Source organism: Corvus cornix, chromosome 7 (genome assembly GCF_000738735.6).
Source record: "Corvus cornix cornix isolate S_Up_H32 chromosome 7, ASM73873v5, whole genome shotgun sequence".
NCBI classification, from domain to species: domain Eukaryota; kingdom Metazoa; phylum Chordata; class Aves; order Passeriformes; family Corvidae; genus Corvus; species Corvus cornix.
This window is the reverse complement of record NC_046337.1, coordinates 4,400,216-4,416,860: the sequence shown is the minus strand read 5'-3', so window position 1 is coordinate 4,416,860 and position 16,645 is coordinate 4,400,216. Positions and strand designations below refer to the sequence as shown.

The 16,645-nt window shown below is 43.3% G+C and overlaps 1 protein-coding gene across 1 annotated transcript in view; it reads right to left on the bottom strand.

Moving 5' to 3' along the window:
• LRP1B (LDL receptor related protein 1B) overlaps positions 1-15,602 on the bottom strand; it is a 636,888-nt gene extending 621,286 nt beyond the window's left edge. The window contains exon 1 of the mRNA XM_039555091.1: positions 15,393-15,602. Within this exon, the coding sequence (XP_039411025.1) occupies positions 15,393-15,474 (82 nt within the window). The 5' untranslated portion in view covers positions 15,475-15,602. The remainder of the gene's footprint in view (positions 1-15,392) is intronic.
• Between the last annotated feature and the right edge of the window lie 1,043 nt (positions 15,603-16,645).

Sequence of the window (16,645 nt, the reverse complement as noted above, 5' to 3'; positions counted from 1 at the left end):
ACATCCTTGAGGTACTGAGAGCCATTACGCAGCCTGGCCACAGACCACAGCCAGCTCCTCTGCAGAGGCAAATCCTTGCACCCACTTACAAGGCTGTATCCCAGCAGGAATGTTTGCATTCCTACCAGGTGTCCGAGTATGTAATTAACAATTTCCATCCATTGTGAAGTTCTCTGATGTGAATTTCAGAAGCACCAGCCCCACACATTTCCACTGTAAACACTGTAGTGTTTGCACCTGTTCTTTCTGTAAATGTTTTGACTCGTCCTCAGAGCAGCCTTTGAAATTGCCAAAGAACCAACACCTCCTTGTTTCTTTAACTTGTCAAGTCATGCACTACTATTAACATTGCAGGAATAAAAGCAGAAACAAACACAGAAGTTCAGCTGCATTACTGGGAGAATAGAAATACAAAGTGCTGGTCATAAATTACACTGAGAGGGAAGTTCTAAAATGCCCTCGCAGAAGTTGCTGCAATTTTTGAGGGGAGGGAGGGTATTTCGAAGTGGCACATGTGCCTGAAGCTGAGGTGCCACAGCAACAACCTCATTAAAGCACCCCTCTTGGGAGTACTAACCTGTATTCCGACTGTTGGAAAGATGTCATTTATAATGCGACTTAATTCAGTGAAGAGTCAAAGTACAGTAGACAGCAGAAAAGTGAAACTGCTAATTTAAGGAATTCATAAAAGAACACAAATACCATATCAAACAGCTGCGAAAAAATCTGGCTTTTGCTCTTGACATCTTCCATTCCCTGAAACCACCACCGCTATTTCAGCCTTAAAGCCCACAATTTACAAGTTATTGGCAATTCCTCTTTCCTCGCCACCATCCCTTTAACCAGCGCTCTGGATGTGGCTCTTTTCTTATCTTTTACTACCCCTACACAGAAGGCATCACCATCTCAACTGTTCACCCTGATTGTCTCCAGCTCTCACGCTGAGCTTTTACCCCAGCAACTCCCACCCCACAGACAATCCCACTGCAGGATCTGCTCTGCTTCTCTACTGCACCATCCTCAAGGTTCTTCCTTCAGTGTCCATCTTGCCCCCAGAATAACCCAAAAGTGACAATTCAAATGAACATTATGATCCTTAGAAAGAAACATCTGCCAATATCCAGAGCTGCCTGGATATGATACTCATCACGTCCCTAATGGGGTAGCTGTGCAGCAGCCGAATAAATTCATGCATATTTGGATTTCACTTTTAAAGATCTATGATTTAATAACTAATTCACAGCAATAACGCATCCGTACAATACGTTTTGGAAGGGCCTTTCAGTTTTTAGAGGAGTAGAGATAATTGTAGATGAAAAATGAAAGAAAATGGCACTGCTTAGTAAGTGAGTCGTTAACCTTTCAACCCAAGAGCTCCCGCTGCAAGCCTGACCAGAGGGACTGCAAGAGCTCCAGCAGCTGCAAGAGAGAGAATAAAGTTAATTCGATAGCTTTGGATTTCTTTTAGTTCTTTTCAACGCTTCCAAACTTGGTCCCCATCTGCTCAAAACAGTTGCTTGCCACAGCATTTTATGCGTCACAGGGCAGGCTCAGATACTTCCCCCTCTGGTAGATCTCACAGGGAAGGTGAGCTTTACATATCCTGTGCCCATAACATGCTGTCTGCAGCATTTTAAGCTAAAACACGAACCAGTCATTTGGTGTCAGTGCTTTGACCTTGAGTGACAAAAATCACAATTTTCCCTCTATACTTGCAGCTCCCCAAACAGCAGGAACAATCTCCTCAAAGGTCAGGGAGCTGCAGCCTGCAGAGCAGCACTCCTCCCATGGGAAGCTGGGAGAGGAACAGCAACCAGCAAAGCACACAAACTCCCAGTTTTAACTTCTGTGGATCCCAGCAAGTGTCTGAACCCATGATCCATAGTGCTCTCTGTCACTCAAGATTGCTTGGACAAATGAACGTCTACATAAATCAGCTCTCCAAAAAAAAAAAAAATTTTTTTAACCTCATTAAATCTTGTAAGGCCTTAATCCACAAACTTGATTAAAACATTTGGATAAAGTTTAAGACAGCATCTCTGTATTTCAATCACAGCTTACAGTGTTATTTCTTAGAATAACAACATAATACAGAGGCTAAGCAATAAACGTACCTGTGACTTGCATAAAATAGGTTATTTACATTGGGCTCCTGATATGACTTCAGTTTAAAAAAAAATACTGCTCATATTTGCACTGATCTCAGTTATCCTGCACTTACCAAGAGATACACACATACAATTATTATCTTCTGGTGTGCTAAAACAAGCCATCTCTGCAGTTCAATGTATGGTTTATCCAGTACACAGGGATCTGTACAAGACATTCTGTATTTTAATATGTTTATTTGCTAACTGTTGGCAGAATTGTACAAGAGTACATTTGCAGCCAGTGGCAACTTACAGATTTTACAATAAAAAGGGAGAAATATTGGCCAGATAGTTAATTAAATGGTACTGGAACAGGTTTTTTTCCCCTTTCACAAACTCCAGTTAGTATTCCAAACCTGTCTTAGGTGCCCCAGTGACATGAAAACCGATAAATCTTCATTTATTGTCAGTAGATTTCTAACCTGGCTGTTTTAAACAGCATGATGAACACATTTTAGCAGAATATATTAGCTGTGCCAGTTTAATAAGAGGGAGATTGATGAAGCCTTTCCTTTCTTCCTCTGTACAAAGCACAGCACTCAAGGAAGAAAATCCTTCAGATTTTCCTTCTTCAGCAACACCTTTCCTTTCCTGGGACACCATTTCTCCTCCTTGGACTATTACTAGCCAGTCTTCTCTTCCACTGAAATTCAAGAGGGATCTCAAACTTTATCAGCACCCACCTGATGAGAGGGTGGGAGGAAGAACAACCTCAGCCTCAAGGGCTGTATTACCCTGCCCAAGCTCTGCACAGGTTTCCCCTCCCTGTTTCCCTCCTTGTTGGGTTCAAGGCCAAAACAAACTGAATGTGGTCACCTGGCCCTGACAGGGGATGAGATCCGAGGAGAGGGCACCCTCCCCAGGGGAAGAGCCAGGGTACAGCCCAGGTGGGCCAGTGTCAGAGCTCCATCCCTGACCCCTCACTCCAGGACCAGCATCATCAGCACCACCAGCACAAAACGCATTTCTCAGATCAGACTGTCTGGCAATCAAAGGGTTACTAAGGGCAAAGGAAAGATTTTCTTCCCCACGCTGTAACACTTAAGACTACTCAGAAAAATACAAATGCTTCCTTTTTTTTCCTCCTTAACGAGAATGCTTAGCTCACACTTAAAATTGCTCCAAGAACCAATCCTATTCTTGATGCCCGCATCATTCACATGCAGAACCAGGAGACCACACCATGAGCAACCCTTCTCCACCACCAGCACAGAAGAAGCAGGAGCCCAACCCCAATCCTTCCTGAGGCGCTTTACCTAGTCCCAGCTGCTCAGGTATTTTCCTTTCAAAATAAACATAATTTATCAGTTTTTCCAAAACTTTCCCCAGCCCCTTCTGTAAAATAGGCTGCAAAGGGAGGCAGAAGGTGTGACCTTGGCAAGTGTATGAGCCCCAGAGGTCCAGCAGGAAGGAGACGTTTTGAGAGGTGTTTCTCCCCCAAGTATGGGTATGGATATTGTTACTGGCTAGTGAGATTTATACTCATACCTCCCACTTACTCCTTCTGAAGGATATCCTTTCAGATGCTTTGTGGTCCAACAGACTTCAACATCTAAGAACCTGTTAGTCTGCTTTTTATTCCTCTTGTAATTAGAACAAATGTTCAGGTTATTGAGAGAATTAAGAAAAATCAATGTTAATGAGCTTTTGGACTACAGTATTAGATGGTTTCAGCCCATAACTGCAAAGTATTTTGGCTTACTTTGCCAGGGTTTTGGGTTTGTCCGTTGGTTTTAAACACCAACAGATTTCTCAGCGGGAAAAAGAAAATGGTAGGTCTATGGACCCAAGCTAGCCAAACTGTAAAAACTCAGTTTATACCAATAATTCACACTCCTGCCCCTGAAAACAAGAGAGCTCTAAAGAACAGAGCACTCTACCAAATACAGTTTTGAGGTATGTACTTACATTAAATATAACCAATTGCTTTAAAGGGCAACCATTCCCACAGCACAAAGTTCACATAAATTTTCCCACAAGTCCCAAATGCAAACACTATCTGCAAAGTCCACACGCTTTGTATTTCACCAAAGCTTTGCAGAATACATTTAGCATAAGCGAAAACAGAGTTAGGTTTTGCTCTTCACTTCATCTTTTCTGACAGAAAGGTGTCAATAGAAAGGTGCTGACAGGAAAGCTGACTGCAGCCCATGCAACTTTATTACTGAAGTATGGGGGATTACTTGGTGTTATTGAAACATCACTGCACTTCTGCAGTGACTACCGCTGACTTTCTTTTTTTTCCTCCTTACACTGGTAGTGATTCCTATTGGGATGAGTTACTTTTAACCTTCAGTTATTTATCAGTGGGGGGAAAAAAGAAAAAAGAATTCTTTAAGTCTAGAATAAGGCAGGTGAATGTAAAATACACCCATGCAGACTTGAAGTCCCACAGTGAGTTACCATTCATTTCTATAAAAATTAGATCCGGATCATCCATGAACTCTTCACTAATACACTCATTCCCAAAAGCAAGTGCTTCAAGAAGCCTCCTGTATTTTCAGGAAAGCAAGAAGAGATGTTGATTTCCCCATGGCTTATCAAAGACAATACTTGCACATACCAAATGTTCCTGCTTAACTCCTCATGCATTCAGCAACACAAGCTCTTTTTGGTTCAGAAGCACTGTGGAGACTGTTAGAATTTTTTGGTACTGGACATGGACTTTTTTTGCTTCCCATCAAATAAAATAATGCTGTAATTTAACAAGTGACCCTCTGCCAATCACTTCTAGGTTTTTTGTTTCCCTGTGGCTGCAAACCCCAAATGAAAGCAGCATTCAACAGGCACCTGTACCATCAACAGCTGTGACTCCCTGATGAGCTCTGCAGCACCTGGGCTTCTGAAGCTGTACCGGAATTTCCCAGGCATGAAATTTTGTAAATTTGATAGGGAAAAAAAAAAAAAAAAGTAAAAAGAGAGAGGTGAAACTACTCGAGATGAAGCCATAATTCATGAGGTGAAAGCAGAATTCATGAGGTGAAACCAGATGCAAACCAGTAGGAGTCACCACTCTGCTCTCCCATAAACGTAAAGCCCATGGCCATCTTATGCTTCTCAGGCATCCCATGAAATACAATCCAAGATTTCCAGTCAGGTGGGGCAACTTTTCCACTCAACATAAAACAGGATAGCAAACTGAATGAAACAAAGAGAATTTTTTTAATACTAGTAAGGGGAAATTACTCGTGTGCATGCACAACCAGGCAGTGGTAACCAGTTTAAGATGACCACCCTGAGCAGACAGGTCTTTCCTCCCCAAAAATCAGCAGAAGACATCAGCTGACTTCAAGAACAAGCATTCTGCTGTGTTAATTTACTCCTAGTACCACACCAAGGACATGCTGTGCTATCTTTAGAAAAAACTGGCTACTGTGGGGCGAAGCAGACTGTTGATATATTATGCTCTGACATTTTTCATTAAGATATATAAACTTGTGGAAGACGCGCTCTTGAATTTGCATATTTGCATCATGCTTTTCATAGACACATAAACAGTCTTTAACGCACTTAAATTACTTTGAGCTGCTGGATTAGCAAAGGGGATGCAGTGGCAGGATCCGAGTTGTGCCACACCTACCAGCTCTCAGCACTCATTTTATGCAAATACTTTTAGTTATGCTCCTAAGGCTCACAGCCACTTATTAAATTCTCCTGAATTCTGAAGTCTTTTGCTGGTAAGTCTTCAGAGCAGCAGTCAACAGCAGAATGGCAATCACGGGCAATCACTGAGAGTTTAGTTATGTTACAACTTTTTGTGAGGCACTTCTGACACAGTGTGATGCCACCGTGGGAAGACGGGCCACCAATTAATGTAAATCAGCATGGTTTCATCAAGGAGCATTTAACAATTCTAACTGACATAGAATCATAACATGGTTCATATAGTCATTACTGAACACCACTAATTGGTGTGGGGAGTTATGCTGTTTCCAGAAAAAAGCATGGAACTTACGAATTGTTCCGAGAATATTGCACAGCAAAGGTAGCAGTAGCATTAGGAACACAAGCAGGCTTTATACACTTGAATGTGCTTTAAATACTCAACCTCACAGTTTGTATCAGAGCCGTATTTCAGAATTTTGTCATCATCTGTTGACAACCATCTGCTTCAAACTTCTTACAGCCCTAAGAGTGGCCAAAATTGGATACTGACAGAGAGAATTTCTGCACAGAAAGCAAACTATTCACAGGACAAAATAAGTGTCAAAGGCTGGAGACCTGGACACACAGGCCCAGAAATCCAAGGTAAATAAGAAAATTATAGAAATTTAGATCTGACACTTTCCTGCAATACTACTGGAGGTGCAGTTCACAGGTCTCTGAAAATGCAGAAGTAGCAGATTAACTGACACCAATTCTCCAGAGGAGTATGATCTACAGAGTAAATAGGTAGTATTGTGTACTGTCAACTCTATTCAACTCACAGCCACTAGAAACCCAGAGAAAGAAACGTAGCACAGCAAGTGCAAGCTGAGGAATTCATTCAGATGGGTCTGTACACACACACTGACCTGAATAGCTTGCTCCAATTTGAAGAAATGTGATAATGGGCCACTTGGGTCATGGCATGAGATTCTGTCTGCTGAAAAAAGCCCTGGTACTCCTGGCTTTGCTGCACTTAGCACAGCACCTTTCATGGCTCTCCCTCTATAGCCAAGGGATATACATATGTATATAGGTGCAATATATTCTCACAGAAGTGGTTTACAGCAGCCCTACAGCATTCACCTGCTCAGGTGAGCCTCCAAAACCCTGCTTGCAAAACACTTTTTTGCTCCAACACAACTTTGCTTTGTTTCTACCAAAATTGCATACCAGCAATTCAACCCAACAAGCTGTAGGCTGGGACAGTGCTCAAGTTTTCACATTTCTATAATCTCAACCTGCTTCATCTCCCTTGCACAGGATTTGATGTTGCAGCCTCACAAGTTCTGCCTAAGACTCCTTACTTTAAGATATCACTATGAAGAAACCATTTGCTGTTCACCATTCTTTCTCTAATCTAAATATAAAAATAAAAACAACTGGCTTAGGACGTGGGCCCAAGGAGAACAAATTCCATTTTGCAGCCTTCCTCCACTCCTTGCACTCCTTAACTCCCACTGACTGCAAACATCCCTCAGAAAAACCAACTTCAATAGTTACACAAAATAAACCTATTTTAAACCAAGTGTTTCTGATGAATTTGGAAGTCAGGCCAGCTTTCCTCCAGGAGATATATGACTATCAGCACTGGAGAACACACAGGCTTGACCTACCCTCATTATACTTTACTAAATACTGCTGGAAAAACAGCTGCTTTAGGATAGGTTCCAAAAGAAAGTCAAGTGTGCTCATCCTTGGATAAATCTGCAAAGATTCTGATGTGCTAAATGAAAAGGTACTAACTTTATAATCCTTCCACATCTCCAAAACCAATATACATTATTCATGAAGAAAACTGTAGTGCTTCATGTAGAAGACCAGCAGATTCTTCTGTATTACCAAAAAAAACAGGTTTAACCAACCTAATGACTTCCGAGTAGCAGACCATATACATCTTAGCATATTGAGCTGTCTGGAATTTTCTCTGGTTTTCTGACCTCACAGGAAGGCAGTCTCCTTGCAAAAATCAATGTTTTCACATGAAAAATTATCAATTTAACTTTATTAAAAAAAACTTGTGCAATAACTCCTCTTCTAGAGGATTGTTAGAAACTCTGAAATGAGAAGTAATCACGCATTTGATGCATATAATTTAAAATTAGATAAGAGAAATATAAATGTGGGTTTAGTTTAAGAAACCCAGACGTAATTAAACAAAATATTGGAATAGAAATATTTCAAGAAATAGATATTTCTTGCATACAAGTCATAGGACAATACAGACAGTATAATTTAATTAGAGGTCCTCCAATTAAGAATTTCCGGTGAAATTTTAATAAAATGGTCCAAAGTTCCTTTACACTTACATGCAACTTGATTCTTTACATCAAGGACAAAACAAAGAATCCACTGACTTCAGTGGTGTTGATGAAGGTCTGAAATCTATTTGTTTACAAAACATAAAAAATGTTTTGCTCCAGAGAAGAGAAAGTCTCATTGGCAAATGACACACTTTGATTTCATAAGCACACAGCTTTACACAAATACCAATATACTTTGGGTAAATCAGTGCGTGTTTGCATATGCAAAAGAGCATCCAACCAGCAATGAACTTACTTTGCTCTCTCCTCTTTTATCTTCACAGTATTTGCAAGCAAAAATAAGCAAGTGTTTTGTGGAAATCTACCTATCATGTAGAAAATTGCTGTGATTTTTCGTGATCTTCTTGCATTAGTGTGACTTTTTCAAACTTGCATGTTTATGACTACACAACGCTGCAGCATTTCTCCAAAAAAAAGATACACTGAAGAGGGATGTATGAGAAATGGTGGTTTTTTGGTACTTTCAGTGCCTCACAAGAACTCAGCTTGAGGAAAAACTTTCCTGCATGTTAAGGGAGATGGAGACCCAAGTGTTCTACACCATATCACAGCCTCTGAGAACATCATAAGCAGCAGCCCAAACTATTTGACAATATCGAAACTGTATTTTAAAAAATATCACCGACAAGGTATTTTTGTTAGTTTCCAGTTAGGTAAATTACAATCTTAAAGCTTTATAGGAAAGCCACATGGGAATTTTTGTGGGAGCATGTCCATGTGTTCACAAAGCAATCTTCTAGACAGAGCACCTCACATAAAAACACTGCATTTGCAGAACATTGCACCAGCATTTGTCTTGCACACGGTCCATCCTCACCCCAAAATACCACTGCAAAAACCAAAACTGCACCTTTTCATTCTCTGCTCATTCCAGGAAAAACAAGAGTGAATCTTATGAACTGCTGTTAAAACAAAGCTCTACAGTAGCAAAAACTTTGAGGAATTATAGATATTATTCTGAAGGCTTAGCTTTTATCACTTGAAGTGCAAGTCATTCAAGAATGCCATGCCCAAAAGTTACTGAGGGATGTCCTACAGACAATCAGGCAACAGATAGCCCAAAATACATGGATATTCCCAAGAAAAGGAAATAGGTACACCCTTGTTTCTGAAGCGAAGCTGAGTTTCAGCTGTCTGGCTCCTCTGGAAGGCCTCATCACTCAGCAGGAAGCAGCAGGAGAGGTGTTTAGGAGCATCAGGCGGGTTGGGAAGCGCATTTCAGGATGCAACGTACCATATCTAGAACTCGTAATGCTGTAATCTGTTTTTCCGCATCAGAGAATTAGGCTGTATTTCAACTGCATGGAAATAAAAATCTCCAGGCGTACCTCACTTCCAGACTGGCATTACATCATCTTTAAAAAGCCCTATTACTTAGCAGCACACTCTGCATATTGCAGTGTTTTGTTATTAATACACCATTGCAATTTATGGCAGAATGGTCAATAAAAATGCGGTTTCTAAAGAGACAAACAGCCTTCTCTCCAGCATCCAGCCCTACCCTCAGATTGGCAGGGGTCATAACCACCACACATGGAGCCCAACCTCAATTCTGTATTTACATACTGCTTGGGAAGCAATGACACATATAACAACAAAATATATTAGGCTCATATAACACTTTCCAGGTACAGACAAAAATCTTACTCCTGCTATGTGGATCTTGCAAATTAAATCAGATTAATAACATTGTGAACGTATTACTGGCAAAAGCATGTGTTTATCTCTAATGATCCTTCCCAGCTCCCATTAAATCTAATTAAAAGGCACTGACTAAGTTTTATTGGAATTCCATTACTGAGGTCCAATCCTGCTCTTGCACAGCCCAGCACCCACGGGAAAATGCCCTTGGCTTCTGCAAAGGCTCTGGAGCATCCTCACCAAAGGAATCCTGTTAGCAGGACCTTGGCTGGGCTGGGCATCTGATTCCAGAGCAACAAGTCCTGGTTATTTCACTTTACCAACTGCTTAAAAATGAAGATTTGTATCACTTTGCAGCACTGTGTTTTGGTACATCTTGAGAATTTGTCCTGTTATGGTCAACAACTGGCTAGCTAGCTGGGATAAGTTTACAAATATTTTCATCTCTTTGATAGAAATAATTTAAGGGCGAGAAAATTCAACTTGTTCAATTAAAAAACAAACTATAGCAGTTGGACAGAAGGTGCAAAGTCATTATTTGAGTAATTATATTTTAAAAAAACCCCAATTAGTTTTTAATTGCACTTACAAATTTAAGACCTAGTTCTGCAATGTCTACGCTTAGCCCAAACTGACATTAAATACAGACTCAATAGTCTGTATGACTCGCATAAAAGTAGCCAAGTTCTGCTATTTTCATCTTTACTGTTCATCATTAAGAATGTAGTGAGGAAGTGCAATTAAAATGAGTTCTCTAAGCAAATTTTTTTTTAATTGCATTTGAAGAACAAGACTATTAAGCGACAGATTAATACATGAAAACTAGGAAAAAGCAACAACACGCTGGGATTCTAAATATGCTACTGTAACAAAACCAATGTTCTACTATCTAAATTGCCAGCCTTTCTGGAGAAAGCCGTAATTCTAAATTCAGGAGTTACAATTACGTAAGCCCTTAGACAATGCAAAATGGAGAAATCCAATTTCTTCCACTGCAAATAACCAGTAAAGGACCTTCAAGAAGGTGCTGGAGGAACACTTGCTTCCAACATTCCAACTGAAGTCAATGTGAGTTTTGCCACTTTAAATGCAGAAAGATTGGGGTCCATATGAACCTCAAAGATATGGCATATGCTCAGATTTATATAGCAGCCGTCACGTAACTCTTCAAAGGAAGCACGGTGTGAAGTGAGAGAGCTTCTCTCCAAGCCTTTGGAGGACAGCTCCTTCAACCTGCCACAGCTCCAGCAGAACTGCTGTGATAAATTAGTAAAAGGCTTGCTGCAGAACGAGTTTACACATAGTCTTTTCACATCAAACACCTAGTTTTGAACTTTGAAATGCAGCTTACCCTTTAAATAGTTCGTGTATTTCTACCACTTTATTTTCACTAAACTACAGCTCTCAGAAACCACTGACCTTAAAAGAACAATCCAGGTAAGAGAGAACGTGCACGTCAATTCACAGAAACCCACACACAGAGCCTGCTCAGGCTCCAGGAGTGCCAGGGGTTTGTGTGTGCAGTCCCACACTCAGCTGAAGGCAGGCAGACATCACTGAGTGCCTCCAAAACCAACCAGCCACTGAAACTGCGCTTGTGGACATCTCCTACAATTTCCATCTTTAATTAACCCTTATGACACATCCTGCCAAGTACTGTCCCAAACTCCGTGATGTATTATCACCCTCCTCTGTAATTTTGCCTCTCTAATGATAGCCATGTTCTCAAGTAATAGTTTTTGGGAGTAAATAAATAAACAGCAAAGTCACTGTGACCTTGGAAGCATCTCTTTTGCATGTAAGATACTAATATTTATTATCCAGGTTCAAGCCATAACAAACTTAACTGTGGGAACATATACCTCTGTAGTACAGCACAGAAACAGCTTCTTTAGGTTTTTTCCAAGAATACTTTCCAACAGATGGCCAAGCTGGAGCTCAGACTGGTGAAGTACAGCAGTGCTGGTACACCCAGTTTCCAGCATTAAGCTGCTAATAACAACAGAGTTGTATTGTAAAGTCTCCTGGTGCAGTCAGTGTCACCTGCCGTGGCACCTAACCAGGGAATGAAGGCCATCAGCAGTCGTCCCAAGGAGACAAATTTATTTCACCTGGTCTGTGTTTCTGCTACAGGGGTGAGTAATCTAAACTCCCACCAGCCTAACCTTAAGCCTGAAAATTCCATTTCAAAATAATTTGCTTCCAGCTTTCACTTAAATACAGTCAAAGGATGCTGCAAAAACAATAAATTCCCTGCTAAGTGGGATGAAGACAGAAGTTTTGGAATTGCTTTTGTGACTCCAGAGAGGAGTAAAATTCATGAGGATTTGTTGTTCCTTCTTAAAAACAGTTTTAAAATTAGCAAAAAAAAAAAAAGTGTGATATGCCATCACTCATGAACTTGAGTTTTAAGTTATGTGACAACATTTTCCCATCCCATATAAAGTCTCCCTTTGCAGGAGCATCTCTTGTCTGCAAGACTTTGCTGAGAAGCTGTTTCAGCACTCCAGCACCTGCCTGAGAGCTCCAAAATGCTAAAACCACACATGAAGAGTGGGAAGAAGACAGTGGCTCAGTGCTGCTGACAGCAGTGACGTGCCACCAAAACCCAACACAAACAAGCCTCAGCGCAGACAGCAAGTCGATTAATAATGAGCAATGCAACTCATTAATACTGGTGTGGATACACATCTCACTGACAACACCGAGATTATCCAGTCAAGCTCCCATTATCCGGGGCATCTCTGCAATTTGGATCACCTCTAGGTAATCACACCAATTAGTGCAATGGAACCATGTAATGATGTTCACCGCAGCAGACACAAAAATAAAGGATGAAAAAGGGTGTAGGAGCCTAGGCAGGGAGCAGGGTGAAGCTCCAAGGGTGGGAAGAGCTGTGGGAAGGAAACGCCCACCAGAACGCCAGAGCACCGATGGGACCTGTGAAGTTCCCCTGAGCGTCTGTAGGGAGAGCAGGTAACAAATGTTGTCTTCTCAGCTTCCTGAACTGTTTGTAATGTTTTACTCAGGCTCCTGAAATTCGTTTGTTGCAGCTATACTGAGAAGGAGTTGCAAGTGCTGCAAGGAATCTGGGTCCATCCATTTCCTCAGGAAGAACTGACTGAAGCAGAAGGAAAGGAAATTGCCTCTTTGTGGCTTCAGTGGCACAACCTCAGCTGCAGCAGGACTTATCCCTTATCCTTCCACACTCTCCTGTCTGGATTCCCTTCTGCTCAGTTCCCTATTTCATCTCATTTCGAGCTCCCTCTCTCTATTTTTTCTTCACAATTTTTTTTATATACGTGAAATTAGAGGAGCTGTAACCTGGCTGAGGACAGACCTGGTAAGACTGGAGGAATTTAACTGTATTTCATACCCAGAGAAAAGGGTTTAGCTAATTCAAACTTTGGTGGGGTTCCCTCCCACCTCCTTTTTCCCTCCTGGTGTTACCCTCTGGTCTTACAGAAAGTGTTACCTCTCCCTACAGCACCTCACTAATATTTTATATTACCATGGCTACCACAACACTGCTATGAACACAACCCATGACATTTTCCCAATTCTCTTATTACCAATGGCGAGCCTCAGTGCATTCCAAATTTCAGTGCCTTTCACATACATTAAGTTTAGCATGCTCCAGTGACTCTGAATTTTCTCCTGTAAAGGAAAATCAGCTTGGTATGGTCAATAATTTTTGCACTGTATCATAAAGTTTATCTGATGTGCAAATGTAATTCCCTTTCTGGATGCCTCATCCTGAATCCCTTTTAGGTTGAGACCACTTGACTTTTTTTTTTAAACAAAATGCCTTTTAAGTCCTAATTTGTGCAGTGCTGGGTTTTGATAAGACATGACATTATGATATGATGAGTTAGTTGATTCTAAGTAAATTTGATTTATCCCACTTTTGGGGCTGGTATGATTTACAAGGATGCTGCCTTTTAAGATGGGATTGATTTTAATATAATCTGACAGCACTTTTCTTTTCTTTTTTGGTGAAACGCTAAATCACAGCAAGGTAACTATGGAAAAAAGAAAACCCCAAAGGTAAAATCAAACAAAATTTAAACACCAGAAATTAATATTCATGCATAATTGGTACCTGCTTACCACTATGAAGGAATACAGAGCAACAAATCAATTTCCAGAAAAATTCCACAAAATGTTTGGAAGTTTGATTTTTATTCATAAGATCAGATGCAAGCTACAGCTGCTGAAATCTAATCTGGCCATTCTGTGAATACCATGGAAAGTTCTTGAAGTATTTTCCATCAAACAAGCACTACCACGACCACGTATCTTTGTGAACCAAAGGAAAAGCATACGTACCCTTCATAAAACTAAAAAGATTCCCTAAAAACCTTTCCTCTCTGGCTGCTCAAGTTCCGTTCTGTGGAATACTATCCTCATTTCCTTGCAATATCCCTGAACCTTGTGATGCAGTGTTTTAAACATGCAAGTTTGTGATGCTGCAGCAATACTTTTCTCGTTGATAGGTAGTTACTTCTTATTTTCGCAGCATGAATCACCTATGTAATTCTGATAGGTACGTGGGAAAGGGACGGGAGAGGTTTGGTAGTTCGACTGAAGCAGAAATCTATACCCCAGACCGACTGTGCAGAGGCATCCGCACTCACCCAAACGAGTTGTAAGCAGTTAGTAAACAATTTAATAGGCAGTGTGTACGTGGTGGAGAGGAGCCGGATGTCTAACAGTGAGAATTCAAGGCTTTACAGAGTTACATTTCTACTGAAATCTAACTAAACCCTCGCAGACTGCGTACAACACCACCCAGGGCATCTCATTCATGACACCACGCAGTTTGGAAGCGGAAGGGCTACAACAAGCCGACAGACAATTTTCTGGTGAGGAGGCTTTTCTACAGCGGCAAGAAAACCTGAGTCAGAGCAGCACACCGCCGTTCCCGCACCTGAGCCACACAGAAGGCGGACTTGGGCTATACTTAGAAAATATCCAATTCAAACATCTCACAGGAAAATGAGAGCGGGTCTGGTGACTGCGCAATACGCGAGACGAAACACCGAGCCCCGCTCGGAACCGTCTCCCTCTTGGATGAGGGACTTCTCTGAGGCGGAGAACAGAGTTGGAAGTTCCGTGATCGCCCACCCCGCAGCTGCGGGACCCCGAGCCCAAATCCAAGTTCAGGCACTGAGCGAGCGGCAACTCGGGGACATTGACGAGGGAACTTTTGGAAGGCTGGGGGAAGCGGCGGACGCTCGCCGTTCCTGCGGCACATCGCCGCCGGCCGCGGGGCTGGCTCGGGGAGCCCCGGCCGGGACCGGGGGTCGCCGGCAGCAGCGGCTGTTCCCCCGCCCGCGGTGGATCGCACCCCGCGAGTCGTGCCCGGTGAGGACATCGGGACCATCGGGGACATTACCCCGCTCCTCGTCCCCGTGTGTTCGCCGCCGCCGAAGGTTCGCCCCCAACCCAGCGCAGCGCGCCCGCAACCCAGGCGTGCGGGAGCGCGGAGAGGGGAGCGCGGTGATGGAGCGTGGAGAGGGGAGCGCTCCGCGGCCGCGCCCGTCCGCGCAAGGCGCAAGGGAGCAAAACTTCCCGAGCAGAAGCGACGGGAAGTTCCACGGCTCCGCACCCCGCCACGGACGTGCCTTACCTCCGCGGGCTGCCGCTGCCAGCGCCTCGGCGACGGGCGGTAATCCCCAGAGCGTCGCCAGGGCCAGGAGGAGAGCGGACATCGCGGCGGGCGTGCGGGAGAAGAGGCAGAAGCCGAGCCTGTCGGCCGCGGGCGCGGAGCGGCGGAGCCTGTGCGGGAGGAGGCGCGGCGGCACCGCCGGCACTTTCCGGAGCGCGGAGCGCGGCTGGGCTCGCCGCACGCAGCGAGCGGGCAGCGCGGGGCGCCGGCGGCCGGCAGCGCCGCGCTCCGCCCCGCACCGCCCCGCGCCGCCCCGCGCCGCCCCTCACGGCTCCGCACCGCCCCGCAGAGCTCCGCGCGCCGCCTCGCGGAGCGCTCGCGCCGCCCCTCGCAGCCCCGCGCCGCCCCCCGCACGCGCGCGCCGGAGGCGCGAAGCCGCCTCAGGGGATGCTCCCCTCAGGCCCGGTCCCCTCCCGCCTCGACTGGGGACGGGATGTTCTCTAAAATTCGAGGGTTTGTTTTGGCTTTTCTTTTTTTTTTTTCCTTTTTTCTTTATCTTTTTTTTTTTTTCAATTCGCAAAGGCGAGTGAGGCTGAGGGAGGGGGAGTGAGTTAGCAAAAAGAAATATATATATATATATATATATATGTATATTAAAAAAAAAACCATTGAACTCCCACAAGCCGTGTTGCCGTGTGAAGCCGCGGGGATGGCGATGCTGAGGGAAGGGGGCGCGCGGCCGCAGGCTGTGAGCGCGAAGTCGGCGTCCGAAGCTACCCAGGTAAATTTGGCTTCGGTTAGTGATGTTTCACAGATTCACAGGGTGGTTTGGGTTAAACACCAAAGCCCATCCAGATCCAATCCTCCGCCATGGGCAAGGACACTTTCCAGTAGACCAGTTGGCTCCAAGCCTCGGCCAACCTGTCTTTGAATAGGGCTTTGTTTTTAAGTAATTCACAGACAATGAAAGGAGGGGCTCACGCTACTTTAACAGCACAATGCCATCTCAAAACACCAATGACCACTCAATCTTCTCTAAGTGTACTTCTTTGTCTTGAGATAGGTTTGAGCTCACAGCATGTATTGCCTGTTTAGTCTTTATGCGACTTTGCATAGGAGTATTACCTTGAAATGGGCCCACACCAAAACTACAGTTTATCACATCTTACACATTTGTTATTAAAAAAAAAAAACCCAACCCAGACCCTTTATTAGGTAAAAAGTGATAAAGCTTCTACGTCATCCTCAGAAATTAATTTTCCCCAAAGACAGCC